At 42.2% G+C, this 17969-nt stretch overlaps 1 protein-coding gene across 6 annotated transcripts in view; it reads left to right on the top strand.

Annotated features, from left to right (window-relative positions):
* Positions 1–17969, top strand: part of LOC130120534 (PTB domain-containing engulfment adapter protein 1) — a 112044-nt gene that overhangs the window by 62636 nt on the left and 31439 nt on the right. For 3 of the 6 annotated variants that reach the window (XM_056289110.1, XM_056289105.1, XM_056289111.1), the window contains exon 3: positions 11380–11460. In XM_056289110.1, the coding sequence (XP_056145085.1) occupies positions 11433–11460 (28 nt within the window). In that variant the 5' untranslated portion in view covers positions 11380–11432. Of the gene's footprint in view, positions 1–814; positions 896–1016; positions 1034–1463; positions 1511–11379; positions 11461–17969 lie in introns of those variants that run through there. The other 3 variants (XM_056289106.1, XM_056289109.1, XM_056289108.1) reach the window with 3 other exon arrangements.

The raw sequence follows: 17969 nt of genomic DNA, 5'->3' as shown, positions 1-17969 counted from the left end.
TCCCTCGAGGAGCAGATCCCGCAGCCGCAGGCTTTTCATGATCCAGATAAGGAGAGATATAACCAAGACACCATCTTCTTAGCACTGCCACCAGTGAGCGGAGAAATTGCCCGTCACTTTCTGCTGTTTGCCAGCTCTGACATTGTGCTTTCTCTATTTCCGTTGACTTGTGCTTCTTACTTGTTGAACTATCCAAGGCAGTTCATCTCCAAGCTGTGGAAAAGTGTCGGATTTCAGTGAAGTATAACGCAGTTCAAGCTTCCAGAGTGTACGCCTTGTTGAACTGCAGATACTTATGGAGTAGCAGGGGACTTTCTAACAGTGTTATTACTTTGAAAGCATTTTGGGCTTTGTGGTGAAAATATGAGTTATTTATATGTATATATGTATATTTGTTTGTGTGTGTGTGTGTGTGTGTGTGTGTGTGTGTGTGTGTGTGTTCACACTGCTGCTGAGCGATATCAATGTTCCAAGAAGTTGACCCGAGGTTGTTGTTGTTGCCTGATGCCACATTCAGTGATTTATATCATAGCTGCAAAGTCATCCAAATTATGCACCCCCAGTACATTTGATTTTTATAGGTCATCTCTGGTATACCGCTGTGCATCTGTACAGAACCATCCTTGTTGAAAGTGGTCTTTTTTTCTTTTCTTTTTTTTTTCGTGTAGAAATCTGGCCACGAAAAAGAAAAACAACAACTTTTGAATAAACTGTGGGTGGAGGAATTTGCTTTGAACGTCAGGTATCATATGTCTGAGCGAAAGCTCCTTGTTGAGTATGCAAACCTCATCATCTCTCCTTACTGCAGTCCTGAGAGTATCACCATCTGGCCCACAGCTGAAAACTATTAGACTCTGCTGGAACTTCCTTCCCACTATTCCACCCCTGTTTTAAGGCAAGTAACACACTTTTATTTTAGCGCTCGGTTGTTTTGCACTTTTCTGTTGGTACAAAATTATTTTTTTTTTGCTTTGCCCTGTAAAAAGGAAGTCTTTTCTTTTTTTTTTTCCTGGATCGTCTTTGTCAGCCGTTGGTAAGGCTGCTTGCTGCATTTGATTCGTGGGACTGTGATTCAGGGAGAGGCAGGCTTTGGGAGAGCAAGCTTGAGTTGTAGCGTTGATGTTGTGGCCAGTGGAGCTGCAGAATTCCAGAGCTAAATTCATAAACAGATTGTTGTTATGATGTCTAACGTGCTGCGCTTTGCAAGCTCAGTTCCAGAGCCGCAAAAGCAAAGCGTAGAAAACAAAGGATCTTTGTTGCTTTTCTTTTTCTGTGGAATTATGTTGGGAGTGCAGTGCATGTTTCTATCGCATGTCAAAAGCTGGCTGCCTTTTTAGTGCATATGGGTCAGATTAGTGACTAGTACAGAGGCTTTGAAAAATGGGACATGATTTATTTTTATTTTTTTGAGATTGTATTCTGCTTTTTCGCTACGCTTATGCATTTGTGTGCCACTTCGCCCCTGGATTGGTCTTTGGGCTTGAGAGAGGACTTCACAGGGTCAAAGTAGGTCAGTCATTTCCAGAACGTTTGTTTCCCATGCTAAATACCAAGTGTTTGAGTCACTGAAGATGAGTTGCGAAACTCGAGGCATGTTTTTCTGTCGAGTTTCATAGTGTTTCTTAGAGGTTGAGTAACATGTTTTTCCCCCCATTTATTTAAAGTATTTGACTGTTTACTGTTATAGAAACAAAGTCGGACTTAACATGTTGGTGCTTTATGACTTCGGTAGATCATAATTTCAGCTCAAAGGTGGCGGACGTTGTAGGCTATAAACAGGCTGTTGATTTCGAGTCCAACCTTCACAAAGAGTCAATATACTTTGACTTCTTTAATGCCAAAGAAAGCATTTTTTTCTGGTGTTTAGTGACAATATAGACACTATATGTGTTCACTCTTGATTAACAGACTTGATCATGTTTATGTAGCATCATAGATTTCCTGGCTGTTAGCAAGCCTTAGATGCTATCATCAAGTTGATCACACTATGAGCCAGATATAGTTTGCTGTATATCATCATCTCGGAGTAGTTTAAATGCATTCTAACATCCAACACACCCGCCATATGTGTGGAAACACACACACTCACATGCATGCACACATGCACACACATACAAACAGAGAAACGCAGAGTTCCTGAGTGGAGCCGAGCATACCTGACCCGGTGTTCCACCACAGCTGGCAAACATCGATGGGGAACTGAGGAAGTTTGCAGCTTGGTGCTATGACTGTCTTTGTGTCTCTGTGTGACCTGTGTGTTTGGGGGGGGGGGTAGAGTTATCCCAAGGGGCTGCTGATGAATCAGCAGATGGAGAGCCATCGAAAAAGGCCAAACACAGCAACCGCCAATCAAAATGAGTGACATCACAGTCAGGTGTCAGGTGCCAAGCGTTATATTGAACCACAATACCCCGGCAATGTACACTCACACTTATTGACTTCCTGCTGCAAGGGCATTCCCAAGTGGTTGACAGGAAAGTATTTGAAACTGAGAGTGCTTCTGCTTTTTAGCTGTGAAGAGAATTCACGTCCCTCTGTTTATGCATTCCTTTGTCTGCTATGCTCTTTGGAAAAATGCAAAGAATGGGCATGAAAAGCGGCGGCGGTGGAAAGGTTTGGATAAAGTGTGGTATTAAAAACTCACAAGGTTTGATCGCAAACAGGAGCGACGGTAATTTCAAAGCTGTTGCTAAAGACTCACACAGGTCATACAATTTTAATGCATCCATTAATGTAGGCTAAGCATCTAGCACTGCACACTGAAGATTTTACCACCAGAAAAAAATGAGTGAACTAAATTTAGCACCTCCAATATCAGCTATTCACATTTGTGAATGTGGAATGAAATGTTGAGATTATGGCCAGGTTTGTTGTATCTCATCCCAGGCAAGTGTGCATCTCAGAAATGTGTCATTATTTTCTAAGGAAGTTATATATAGCTTTCAATGTTACTACCAGTTAGCAACATGATCAATTATGACCACATTCATTGGCTGATTTTACCAGCCTGCCTCACACAACAGCTAATTTCTAATCATTTGTTTGTTTGTTTGTTTGTTGTTGTTTTTGTTTGTTTTGTTTTTTTTGTTTTATTTACCCGGCAAGTGAAAAGTGGCAGCATCTGCAGCAACGTTGCTACATCGGTTCAATACTCTTAAATTGCCACTTCAGATTTTTCAGAATGGTTTACTTTGTAGAAACTGTTTTATCCGTCTTTGTTAAACTGCAGACAACGTTGTCTTTGTTCATGCCAGTCTGCAGTGGTCTTGATGGCAACACTTTGGTCCCTTAAGTGAGCAGCAAACTGTCCTTCTCAATAGCAAAGCTATTCTGTTTTGGCAGACTGTGGATTATCCCCGTCCCCACCCTGCAGCTTGTTCCATTTGACTTTTCTCCTGCCCTTCTGAGGGCCTCCATCACAAGAAAACACTTCCTTACATTGAGGGGGGATACGGGAGTGGTTTTGTATAAAAAAAAAGCTTGTATAACTTCAAGGCTTCTCTATATATGTTATGCCACTCCTCGTGTTTAATCTTATTTCTTATGCAACACGTGTGTCAGTCTGACAGGATAATTACATATTACTGATAACTTTTGTTGTTTTTTTTCTACCCAAATTCAGAAGTGGTAGGGTCTCTTTTAGGAGTTCCTTTGTTAAGAAGGTTGATTTGGTGTTAATTTGATGTACCCCCAGTCTCTTCTTTCATGGTACAAATATAGATTAGTCATTTGCATACATGGAGTATTGAGCATGAATGAAGACAATTTGCATACAGTATCTCTTACGAAAATGCAATTAAAGTCAAAACAGATGGTGACTTGTGAATTGTTCATAATATTTTACATAATATGTTGTATTATATATTCTTCATTGATTAACTTACTTTTAAGGCTGTAGTGTGTTTATCCTGTTCTCTAAAATGAGACTTTAATTCAAGATCCATATATTACAACATATACAGCAGTATTTTAGTACACCGGGTCATGTACTACATTGTAGTGAGCCGTGTATTACCTTGTGGTTGAGCCAGGTATAATCGATGTAGCAGTATTTCTACTACAGTATATTAGCTAATGCATGTATTTGAGGTAACCCAGGTGTTTTGTCAAATAACTCAGGATAAAGAAGACTTGTGTCCTTTTCTGTGGTGTCCTTAAGCTGCTTCCAATCACTTTATTTCATTATTTCCTTATTCCTCTTCATGCGCTCTTCCTTTGATGTTCAATTTACTAGTCTAAGGGCGCTCTTCAGATTTTGCTAGACGCCCAAAAACTCCCAGATTAGACGAAATGCAATCTACCATAGCAGATGTTCAGAAATTGGGCTGGATTTCAATCATGTTGTGACAAAGCCTTGAAAAACACTTTGTAGTTTTATACTTTGCTTTGTGCTTTTATGCTTCATATGTATACACTACCGTTCAAAAGTTTGGGATCACCCAAACAATTTCGTGTTTTCCATGAAAAGTCACACTTATTCACCACCATATGTTGTGAAATGAATAGAAAATAGAGTCAAGACATTGACAAGGTTAGAAATAATGATTTGTATTTGAAATAAGATTTTTTTTACATCAAACTTTGCTTTCGTCAAAGAATCCTCCATTTGCAGCAATTACAGCATTGCAGACCTTTGGCATTCTAGCTGTTAATTTGTTGAGGTAATCTGGAGAAATTGCACCCCACGCTTCCAGAAGCAGCTCCCACAAGTTGGATTGGTTGGATGGGCACTTCTTTGAGCAGATTGAGTTTCTGGAGCATCACATTTGTGGGGTCAATTAAACGCTCAAAATGGCCAGAAAAAGAGAACTTTCATCTGAAACTCGACAGTCTATTCTTGTTCTTAGAAATGAAGGCTATTCCATGCGAGAAATTGCTAAGAAATTGAAGATTTCCTACACCGGTGTGTACTACTCCCTTCAGAGGACAGCACAAACAGGCTCTAACAGGTACTATTTAATGAAGATGCCAGTTGGGGACCTGTGAGGCGTCTGTTTCTCAAACTAGAGACTCTAATGTACTTATCTTCTTGCTCAGTTGTGCAACGCGGCCTCCCACTTCTTTTTCTACTCTGGTTAGAGCCTGTTTGTGCTGTCCTCTGAAGGGAGTAGTACACACCGGTGTAGGAAATCTTCAATTTCTTAGCAATTTCTCGCATGGAATAGCCTTCATTTCTAAGAACAAGAATAGACTGTCGAGTTTCAGATGAAAGTTCTCTTTTTCTGGCCATTTTGAGCGTTTAATTGACCCCACAAATGTGATGCTCCAGAAACTCAATCTGCTCAAAGAAGTGCCCATCCAACCAATCCAACTTGTGGGAGCTGCTTCTGGAAGCGTGGGGTGCAATTTCTCCAGATTACCTCAACAAATTAACAGCTAGAATGCCAAAGGTCTGCAATGCTGTAATTGCTGCAAATGGAGGATTCTTTGACGAAAGCAAAGTTTGATGTAAAAAAAATCTTATTTCAAATACAAATCATTATTTCTAACCTTGTCAATGTCTTGACTCTATTTTCTATTCATTTCACAACATATGGTGGTGAATAAGTGTGACTTTTCATGGAAAACACAAAATTGTTTGGGTGATCCCAAACTTTTGAACGGTAGTGTATATATGTGTGTGTGTGTGTGTGTGTGTGTGTGTGTGTGTGTGTGTGTGTGTGTGTGTGTGTGTGTGTGTGTGTGTGTGTGTGTGTGTGTGTGTGTGCGTGCATGTGTGTGTATAGTATATATATAAAGTGTGTGAGTATATATATATATTATACACACACACACACTGTTAATATCTAATTTATTTTTTATCTTTTCTTTTTCTGATGATATGCAAGAAAGTTAGTTTCCTTGATAATAGGGAATGTCAGATGGAAAAAAAATATTCCTTTACTAGATTGCCTGTGTAAAAGTAAATTTGATTTGTGGAAGGTTGATTGAAACAGCTGTAATAAAGCAGTTTTTGAATATTTGCATGTTTTGCCTTAATAGCATAGTAGATAAATTGCTCTAGGGAAGACGTCTCTGCTTTGGGAAATATCTATCTAACTATCTTACTGTATGTGGACTTTTTCCTGCAACATGGAAAAAAATGACAATATACTGTGTATTTCACAGAACGTTGAGTCAGTTCATCTGGACACAACATTTATTGAGAGAGAAATGTTTCATCACTCACCTACATGACCTCTTCAGTCTAAACTGACTGCAGTTATCCCCACCCTTATAAACAATACAGTGAAATAACAACTGAAAACAAAATCGGTTTCATATTTTAATTGCCGTGACTTTTCGATGGCCATGTGTACTATTCACAGAGGATTGAGTAAGAGTTGCAATCACAGCTTCGTAAGATGGTGACAAATGTACTCTTAGCCCCCCCGCCCCCCTCGGTTTAGGGATGGGGGATGGTCGTTCCCTCGTCACATAGATGGCCTCTTTGACTCCCCATTCAAACTAGTGTTCCGCCCAGTCAAGGATGTGCACAAATCCTCATCCTTGAAAGAGTGGCCACTGGCCTGTAGATGGGTGTAGACTGCATCAAAAATTGGTCTGCCCCCAAGGATCGGGTCCCCCGGCTCAAACAGAGCAATATAGTGTACGCTGTTAAGTGCCAGGAGGATTGCCGTGACTTGTACATCGGGGAAACAGAACAGACGCTGGCCAAGAGGATGGCACAACACAGAAGAGCGAACGCGTCAGGCCAGGACTCTGCAGTCTACACCCATCTAGAATTTGCACCATCTTACAATGCTGTGATTGCAACCATTCCCAAATTCTCTGTGAATGGTTCACATTGCCATTGAAAAGTTGCAGCAATTTGCATGCGATACTGATTGTTGGTTTCGGTCATTATGCCACTGTATTGTTTATAAGGGTGGGGATACCTGCAGTCAGTTTAGACTGAAGAGGTCACTTAGATGACTGATGAAACATTTCTCTCAATAAACGTTGTGTCCATATGAACTGATTCAACTTTCTGGGATTTTCTTACCTGGATTATTGAACATGCATAAGGACACTGTGTATTTGTTACGTGTCATGGTCTATTTGTTGCTATGTTGTGACAGTAGACTCTAATCATCTGCCAGCGAGATTGAGGGCCTAAACAGTGAAATCAGCTGGTGTCTTGAACCAACGACAGCTTACATTCTTGCGGCCTGTCTAATTAAATGATACAAGTAGAGTAACCAAGTAACTTTGAGTTTAAACATGAGTTGTTGTTCTCACAATGGTTGCCCACGTTATGTATTGCATTCAAAATGGTGCTGAATGTTTCTACTTGAACCAAAGTAAATGACACCCCCACTCATTACACACCGGCCCTGCAGGGCACTCACACTCACGGTCCTCAGCGTACTATGCCGCAAGTACAGGGAATATCTACTGAAGGCATTTTAAATTGATAGATGTTGGCAAATATGTGTATCTGCTACCTTTCTATATGCATTTCTTCATCTTGCTTCACTTAATATGTTTTTTATTATTCACGTGGTAAACAATAGACGTCAGGGTTCAAGTAGAATTACACATAGCTGGCTGCACAGCTTGACCTGCTCCGGAGACGAGTGTGTCCACACCAACGCATCTAAACACCTCCCATCTCCCAGTCTACTGACAGTGAAAAATGACATCAACGCGGATGTTAAAAGACTTAGGTTGGCTGGGTGTGCGTGAAAAGGAAAACTATGTCTGCACATCCCAGGGAGTCTTGGCAGAACTGTCACAGAGCTAAGAAAAGTTTTAGATGAAGAAAAAGAAATGTCCACAAACAGCATTTTGCTGCCCCTTGCTTTAATTTGCCCACACCACTTATAGCAATGCTATGCCAACGCTGTATTTGTGAAGCGCAGCGGGGGCGACTCAAAGCATTGGACCGCAGTGTACTGTGTACGGATGTCTCTTTTTCCTCATCTCAGTGCAGATGTGAACACCGATGGATTTCACTTTCTAGTCAACGGTTTCATGATTCTAGCTTAATATTGTACACTTATGAGTACACACTCACGATTGCACACACAAACACACACACACACACACACAGACACACCATGTATATTCCTGATAATTATTTTCTTCAATGACATTTGCAATATGTGAGAATGCTGTAACCTACTCACAATTTGCACATACTGAAACTGTTCTTGTTAGAGTTGCTGAAGAACCCAGTCCAAATCGTCTCCAAGTCATCAGTTGTCATCCTCCTTGATCAGTATGGATGCACATTTGACACAGTGAATCACTGGAATCTGCTGTTGACACTGACGGACACCGCCGGCACAGTGCAAATATGAATCCAGTTGTACCTGACAGGGAGGTAATATCACGTATTATATTGAGGGATGGGGTGTTTACCCCCCCCCAACAGGTTACAGAAGTGCTGTAAGGCTCATTGCTCGGCCTACTCTTTTTTATATTCCGTACCATCTTGTTCAGTTCAGTCATCTCGCCAAACGGTTTCTCTTATGTCAATGACACCCAGCTTTACCTTTCTTTTCTATCAGATAATGCTGCGGTGTCTGCTCGGGTTGCCGCCTGCTTCACTAACATAGGTTGGCTCAGATGAAGGATGGTGGAGTGAACGCCCATCTTTCATAAGGGATGCACACTCGCTTCCTTCATTCAGGAAAGGCCTAAAAAACATCTTCTCTCAGGGCCTACCGTAATTCACTGATGCATGGCTGTGATGCTGATTTATGACATTGTACAGCTGTTTGTGATCGGAAATTCCTTTTATTCACTTCAATAATGGTGACCCACTTGTAGTACGCTAACACTAATTGCGCTTGACGTGACACGCCGTCTCTGCTGCGATATGATTACTATTCAGTGCTCTCTTGTGTGCTGTAGGTTGACATGAACATATGTTCTAATCGCTGATTCTCTTTTGTATAAATGTATCTGCTCAATTAGGAAATGTAAATACGTATTAGCTGTGTTTTCCTCACCGTGCAGAAAAGGCACCTAGTAGGGGTGCAATGATGCATCGATCTGGATCGATGTATCGATTCAGTTATCAACGATCCATTCTCATTGATGCAAAGTGAAAACATCGATCCATATCATCATCTATAAGATACGCCTCGGATGTGAAAATGTTAAAGCTCAATATCCCTAAACCACTGAGCACAAGGATAGAGCCGTGCAAATCCAAGGTGACGAAGAATAGATGGGCATGGTTTATGTTCATAATTGAAAGGCTATCAAGGGTTCTTTAATTGATAAAAAAAAATACACTTGAACATGAGAAATGTGGCACTTTATAGTGAACAGCAGGAAATCTATTTTTGTTATTTTTATTAAAAAGACTAGATTGCTTTTCATTTAAATGTCTGGAAGAACTCAATAATAAAGTTGTCAAATCATGTTTTAGTTGCTTTTTGTGAGTTGATATAAATGTAACTGGTTGTGTTAAATGGGCATATGATATCGTCTCATATTGATCGCAGGCCCCTGAATTGAATCAAATCAGAATCATATCATGGCAGACTTTATGATATCAGCAAATATCATATCATTGTCCAAAGAATCAATATACTATCGTAACATGATGAAACTTGTGACCCCTAGTATTGCCTTATTCCCTTCACTCTCTTGAATACTAACAAAAATATTCTGCTTATGGGCGTCCAGGTAGCGTAGCAGTCTATTCCGTTGCCTACCAACACAGGGATCGCCGGTTCGAAACCCTGTGTTACCTCCGGCTTGGTCGGGCATCCCTACAGACACAACTGGCCGTGTCTGCGGGTGGGAAGCCGGATGTGGGTATGTGTCCCGGTCGCTGCACTTGCGCCTCCTCTGGTCAGTTGGGGTGAATTTTCGGGGGTGTGGGTGGGGGGGGGGATAATGTGATCCTCCCACGCGCTATGTCCCCCTGGCGAAACTCCTCACTGTCAGGTGAAAAGAAGCGGCTGGCGACTCCACATGTATCAGAGGAGGCATGTGGTAGTCTACAGCCCTCTCTGGGTTGGCAAAGGGGCTGAAGCAGTGACCGGGACGGCTCGGAAGAGTGGGGTAATTGGCCAAGTACAATTGACTACTGGGGAGAAAAAAAGGGGGGGGGTTTGCTTATATTGTGTTATGCCTTATGTATCATGTATCGTATGTATCCACCAGCCAGCTTTCTTGAAATTTACTGTGCAAACTCACGTCGGCTAATAAAAGAGATTCTAATCATGACTCTGACGTGAAGGCCCTCCCCCCATGTCCCTGTTTATAGTCTTCAATGAGGAATTGGAGCTGACAAACATGACATCTCTGAAATCTCTTCAAACTATTTAATGCCTTGGACAGATGGAGTCTGCTGCTTGTCTGCAGATGGATTGTGGTTTCTTTTACCTCTTTTTTTTTAACTTTACTTTGTTTAGTGTGTTAGCAGTCATTTGGTGCAGTGGCCTTCATAAGAGCCCAACACTGTGGAGGCCACAAACATCAGCATGCTTAGTGACATGAGCAAAATAAAAATGGTGATTTAAGACAAGTCAACTTTATCCTGAAGACCAGCGTGTGCTGCCTCTTTTTCTTTTTTCTTTTTTTTACCTCTGAGGCGCTCAACATTGGAATTATATGACAAGTAATGGGAAGGCGCATGTTGGGAAGCTGGAAGTGGCTGTCCACTGCACCTAGGATGGGTTAAATGCAGAGTAGGAATTTTTTTGTGTGTATAGACAATGACAAATGACAAACAATGTGTCTTCTTCTTCTTCTTCTTCTTCTTGTTCTGCTTCTTCTTCTTCTTCAGATGGACTTCGTAATTTGATATGTAATGTTGACTTAATTGTAAATGTAACATGGTGCCAGGTTGCTCATTGCGATGTCACAGGGTACCCATGTTACAGCGCTACTACGGGTCTAAGAACTGTGCAAGGGGGGGGGGGCACGGGACATATGACCTAGTTTTGTTAGGAAGATTAAAATGTAATGCTGCAGAATGTTCCCGAGGATAATGGTACACAATCTTACATTTCACTGTGTAAAGCTACTCGGTGCTGTTGAGGAAAAACACATACTACTACTACTACTACTACATATATGATGTTTTTTTTTGTTATTAATCAAAGTATTTGACATGTCCTGCCGAAAAACTATGAAGACAGTGACTTCTTTTTTCCTCCCAAACTAACACCACGAGATGTAGCCGACCCTCCGCAGATGGTGAATGGGATAGGCCTTAGTAATAAACAAGAGTAGTGCAGAGGGGCTTAAGTTTTCTTTGGCCTGAGTTTTGACGCTCAGACTACCCACAGACGTTGCCTCACTCTGAGGGGGCGGGGCGTGTCTGACGTTTTGTTTGTTTGTCTTTAGGCATTTTCTTCTCTAGGTGAAGGCTTGAGTGAGCTTGGAGCCGTTCTAACCTAGTTCCCCTTGTTTGTTTTTTTTTCTCCCCAGGTGGAATATCAGCAGACGCTCAAAAGGGACTACAAAAACGCAAGTTTTCCACTATGAACCGAGCCTTCAACAGGAAAAAAGGTGAGCACACACCACCTTTAATTTGGTTTACTAGACCCGGTAATGCTCGTGTCGCCTACAGCGATGGTCTGATGTTCTGTCGTCGTACTCGGGCCTCCGTCTTGGTCTGGCAGTGTGGAGATGTTGATGTTGACACCAGTCGCTTGTCGTGGTGGCAGGCCGGAGAGTGATTTAAGAGATGAAATGAAACGACAGGGAATGCAGCTCTCACTTTGGAGAATCTGTTTGGGCATGTCCAGCATTGTGTTTGCTCAGTCACAAACAAAGCTATGAATGGAAAATCTGATAGAATTCTTATTTCTGACACCTGACCACACACACTTTCCAGAAGGTGCTGGGTAAAGGGACATTTGCAGAATTCTCTGTCTGTAAAACTAAAATAAATCAAATATTTTAAGTGGTTATCCTTATTATTTTTTTTCATACAGCAAATCTCAGTGCTCCATTCGAAACAGATATGACCCTGAATGTGCAAAAAGCGTTTCATGTACAGGTCAGAATTTCTGATGGTCACAGATTTTGGTGTAACCCTAGCAAGATAATCCTGCAGTAATGTGCATATTTTGGAGAAATCTGACAGTCATCTTGAGCAACCGATATCAAGCCTTATAAAAAAATTTAATCAAACAAATTGTTTTAGTGCCTGTCACATTCACTTCTGCGTTCAACGCTCAGCTCCCTTCTTCTTCTCTTCCTTTTTTGGCTGACTTGATGCATTCCCTGTGCGGGCACCATTACATATGAATACTTACCGCCTGCACCAATGAAAAATAGCTCAAAGAGGAGCAATCGTGAAACAGTAATACACTGAATGGTTGTTGCTCTGAAAATGCCAGCAGGGAAAAAAACAAACATCGAATGCGGCATTTTCTAACATGAAAAATTACAGATAACAGCTTAAAATACACATTTTCCATAGCGATATATTTATAAAAAAAAGCACGCAGAAAATGTGTACTGATCACAAGCTACTATAATTTGATGGAGCAAAAAAAAAAAAGAATAAAATCAAGACAAGCACCATACACACACTAAAATGGAACTAAACAGACCATTATCACAACGTCCACACATGACAAGTAAAATGTGGAGGAAATGTGTGTGTGTGTGTGCGTGTGCGTGCGTGTGTGTGTGTGTCTGAGTGTGCACGTGCCCTTGAGTGTGTTAAGTTAGTAAGGTTTAGTGCTATGTTTGGTGTGCAACCCCGGCATGCTAATAACATTTTTATTGGCTCAGTGCAGTTCACAGACTGCCTTTAGGTGATCCTGCCCAACGTGGGAGCTAGGTCAGAGCTAAGGCTACCGTTTGCACAGCAGTATGATGTGTTTCACCACCATCTGGTCCTCTCCCCTGGCATGAATCAACACACCTGGAGAAGCTTTGGACCGCATTTGAGAAGTATCCGCGGCCCAGGTGGTGCTGCATGCTTAAATGATATTTGGGTATCTTAATTCACTCTGTCCTCATTGTGACGCCTCAGGGTTGGCTCTATCTTGTCCTTCCTCGTTGGCTGTGTTTTTTCCCTTTGCTCCAGCAAGTTGATAGGTGGAGCCAAGACCTTGTCAGAGATGCAACACACCTGAGCAGGCTGGGCTGAGGAGGCTATAAATCAGACCTGCAAGATCTCCCCCCTCTCTCTCTCGCTCTCTCTCTCGCTCTCGCTCTCTCTCTCTCTCTCTCTCTCTCTCTCTCTCTCTCTCTCTCTCTCTCTCTCTCTCTCTCTCTCTTTTCCCCTGGCCTGGCCACTGACATTGTCATTTGTTTTTACTTTGTGTTACACACACACACAAACTGCATACATACTGACCTGCTGACAGACACACACTGTTATATTGCTTATTTAATTTATTTTACTAAAACATCTAGCATTATTTTGAAGACTATGTTTGGTCTCCCTCTTTTATCACATGCTTTTGAGCCAGGTTGTGACACCATCAAGTCCTCTATTTTAAGAGCTAAAGATGGTAATCACAGGAGGCACATATCCCCCTTAGCTCAAACTGAAAACACTCTTGATTGTATGATATTGAAATGCGCCTCTGCACCAAGGTGCTCCACTGTTTTCATTTTGACCCAGGCTTTTTCTGTTGTGTAAATTTAAGCTGATATGAAGTCGTATATCTCACCTGCTTTGTGAGGGCAAGTTGGCAAGGGGAATTCATGCGGGGGAGCAATGCACAAGATGAAAGCCCATTTGCTAGCTGAGAAATAAATTAGTCCCTGAAAAGTCTCTGGAGAAAGGGACAGACGAATAAAAAGGCAGTAGGCTGTTTGCCATTCACTGCTTTGCACTGACTTTGCCCCAAAAAATGCCCCCAGACTGGCTAGAACACAGTGTCCACTCCTGTTGGTTTGTAAGGGGAGCCACAAAGGACATGCCCATTCAACCATCTGGTGTGAGTCTGACATTAAAGCTCTGTTACCCAGGGATGGTCAGACTTTCTCCCAGACTCTCCAAACACAACTCCAGCTCCAGGGCTATCTAGCCACCAACAGACACCCATCTCCTCAGGCAACTTTCTAGGTTTCATGTCTGCAACGCTAGCTACAGATGGGCCTTGGTGCATAGCACAGGCTGGTTTTAACTCAGTTAATTTTCTCACTAGAGGTTTTTTTTTTCTGCCATGCTTTTGATAGGTGGTTTTCATGAGACAGCACGAACATGCAAATACATCAGGAATCAGGAACACTTTATCTGTCATTTCATTTCATGTACTTGTGTACATGAAATGAAACGACATATCGTTTCCCCCAGCCCACAGCAGTGCAACACAAAGACAAAAACACATATCCAAAAACTACAAAAATACATATATCCAACAGATATCCCCCTTGAATATATCCAAACTAACACATATATCCAAACTAAACAAAAAAAAAATCACTGTCCAATACAACGAACGCCAGCCAGGATGAATGTCGGAACTGCCAGTCTACATGGACTAGCAGTTAGCTTAGCCTGCCCCGCTTCTGCATCCTGACAGGCCACCCTCGGTGTTTCCTCTTTGGGCACAGCTCCGGGCAGGGCCGTGGTCCCTGGGTGCACCGGAAGCAGCAAACCAAGCTCCCTCAGCTGATCCAGTGCTAGCTCTCCCAGCCAGACACCTTCGACACACCTCCCCGCACTCCACACGATGATACAAAACATGGCAGTCATTGGTGTGCATGGAGTTCATCATTCTCTCGACCTCTGCATGTTCCTTTATCCTCCTTCGTAGTTGTATAAGGCTCCCTGACCAGTACCACCTGACCTCTTCATCACACTACACTGAGCTCTTCAGAAGCTGAGCCTCTTTATCATCTCATTTCCTTTATTGAAAAACCAGCATGTTGCTATTAATCCTCTAGGTTGCACAGTTGTACATTTTTCGTCGTCCAATTGATTCTCTTTTATCTTCTCTGTGTGACTTATGTTAATCTAATGCACCTAGAGAAAATTGTTTAATGCAAATATGCAATCATCCCTCATAATTAGTTGGTATGCCTTTCATGTAACAATGTTTTACTACCAATGTTTTAAGTGAACTTGTCAGACAATTGGTTTTGCTTTAGCACCTCGGGGAAGGAATTTGGACCACTCTATTGACTGAATCGGAATAAATTCACATCAGCCTAGTAAGATACTTTTCTGCCTCATTATTCAATGAATGGATTCTTTCGTAAACATGGCTTTTTCAATTTCACAGCAAATTTGACTGCAATTATGGATGAAACAATCCTGTACCCTGGAAACATCTGAGACAGACCACTTTATTTTCCGCTGATAGTAACACAAACGATGTTCTTCACATCGCTAAAACAGAGTCTACTTACTATAGTGGTTTCATGGTTTTGAATTACTCACAGTAGGGCCCATAATCTCTCTCTGAACTGCATTACACTCATTTTGAAGTATATTATTGTCTTTTTTGGCTTCTCGCATGGCTCGCTTGCATTGTGTTTATACTGGTAGACACTGATGAGAAAGTCATGCATGGAGCTCTAGAAAAAGGCCACAGCTTTTCTACCATTTTGATTGTTTTTTGTTTTATTTTGTCTCATTGCTTCATGTTACATGAAAGAGTACCTTACAACTAGCGATTTATTCAATGTACCCCCATTGATAGTTTTTTTTTTTTTTTTATAAATTTATTTCTGATTTTTCCCTTTTTTCTCCCAATTTAGTGGCCAATTGATCCCTATTTTAATTCAAACACCCACCCTCGTATTGCATGCGTTCGCCAACTGCATCTCTCCGGCCGGCAGTCTCGAAGGAAAGCGCCTCCCCACTTTCGTGACAAGGCGAATCCAGGCCGAACCACTGTTTTTCCGACACACACAGAGACGGATTCACATGACGAACACAAGCCGACTCCGCCCCCCTCCCGAAGACAGCGTTGCCAATGATTGCTGCTTCATCGCGTCCGGCCATAGTCGGATCTGACGAGACCGGGGCGCGAACCCCAGTCCCCAGTGGGCAACTGCATCGACACAAAGCCGATGCTTAGACCGCTACGCCACCGCGGACTCTTCCCATTGATAGTTATAATATGAAGCTACACCAACAGTTGTGGGACTTGCAGTCCTGTATACATACCTGTATCATCATCTCAGCAGATATAAATAATAATAATAATTACATTTATAGAGTGCTTTTCTAGACACCAAAAGCACTTCACATTGAAGGAGGTAATTCACTTCAACCACCACCAATGTGTAGCACCCACCTGGGTGATGCATGGCAGCCATTTTGCACCAGAATGCTCACCACACATCAGCTTGAGGTGGAGAGGGAGGAATCGTTGAGCCAGTTACATGGGGGATGATTAGATGGCCAGATGGAGAGCGCTAGGTTGGGGATTTTGTCAGGACACTAGGGAACCCCCTACTCTTTGTAGTAAGTGCCATGGGATCTTTAACGACCATAGTGAGTCAGGACCTTGGTTGAATGTCTCATGCGAAGGATGGCATCTCCTACAGCACAGTGTCCCTGTTGCTGCACTGGGGCGTTGGGATTTGATATTTGTTGTTATTATTAGGACCAGAGGGAAGACTGCCCTCTACGGGCCCACCCACACCACTTCTGGCAGCAACTCAATTTTCCCAGGAGGTCTCTCATCCATGTACTAGCCAAGCCCATACTTTTTAGCTTCCGTCATTTGGCAGAGCCAGGCTACATGTTGGTATGGCTGCTGGTAAATGAATGTTTAATCAATATGGGCCTTTGGCACAGGTAGTTTGCAGCTTATGACCAAGCTAACTGAGCTCTTTCACTCTGTCCGTGTGGCCAATGTCTCAACATTGAGTGGAAATACTTCATCCGTTATTTTGAAACAACTGAAAGAACAGGCCCCTAGGTATGAATGTGTGTGTGTGTGTGTGTGTGTGTGTGCGTGTGCGTGTGTGTGTATGTTGGCCCTGTGTGATGGCCTGGCGGCCTGTCCAGGGTGTCTCCCCACCTGCTGCCCAATGACTGCTGGGATCGGCTCCAGCATCCCCGCGACCCTGAGAGCAGGATAAGCGGTTCAGATAATGGATGGATGGATGAAAGAATGGGTTTGCAGTGTGACAGAGGACCAAGGTGTCCAAACAGACAGCCAATACCAAAGGCCAGTGGCCTTAGCTGTGAGTTGGATGGTTTGCGTGAACTTCAGGCATTTTTCAGTATCTAGTGTCAGGCAGATTCACATTTCTTTTTTTCTTTTTGTTTCTCCTTCTTTTTCTTTTTGTAAATAGGCGCTCAGTGTTATCAAGGAAAGCTGTGAGGGACTGAATTGCATTGTTATCACGTGTTTCTCGTAGTTTGTATGCCACATGTGGCTTGATGCGGGGGGCATGCTCCCAATCAGCTTCTATAGGGCCTCTCGCCTGTGATGGCTGCGGCGGAGGATGTGGAGGTTAGCGCTGACAATATGACCATTCCCGTGATTTACCTACTCCTTTTTCTCCATGTCCAGACATGTTTTGTGGACTTGATCACGTCCACCAGGTACTGACCCGGGGGAACGTGGTCATTTTCATCCCCTATGTTTAGTGCCCTGTGGTCTTGGACGTGACTTCAAATTAAACTGTGGAGGGGCTATGTAATTCATGTGGTCTGTGTTTGTCTGTATTTTAAGTTTGCCAGAGTTAAGCAGGCGTTTACAGCATGAGCCTTCTTTTAGAAGTCAGTTATTTTAATGGTCTTTATTCACATAATAGAAACATATTACATCTGTTTTAACTGTCGGTAGCGAGAGAACTACAGGTTTACTTTGTTTTTTTTGCTTTTGTCTTATATCATTTATTCATTCATTTATTTATCAATGAGACTTTAGTTCATTTTTCAGTATCTAACACACTGTATCAAATTTCAATGGATAAAGTCTAATGTAGGCCTCGATATAGTAAGAAATTACTTTACAATGACCATAGTGTGTTGAACTGCATGTTTGCTTTCTTCTAAGTTGGGGCACTGGTATAATTTGCACTGAGAGAGATTTCATGTTGGTCATGTCTTAGGCATAGGATAACTCAATTGGTAGTGCCAA

This window comes from Lampris incognitus, chromosome 11 (assembly GCF_029633865.1).
Source record: "Lampris incognitus isolate fLamInc1 chromosome 11, fLamInc1.hap2, whole genome shotgun sequence".
Lineage (NCBI taxonomy): Eukaryota > Metazoa > Chordata > Actinopteri > Lampriformes > Lampridae > Lampris > Lampris incognitus.
This window is presented reverse-complemented; position numbering and strand designations above follow the sequence as displayed.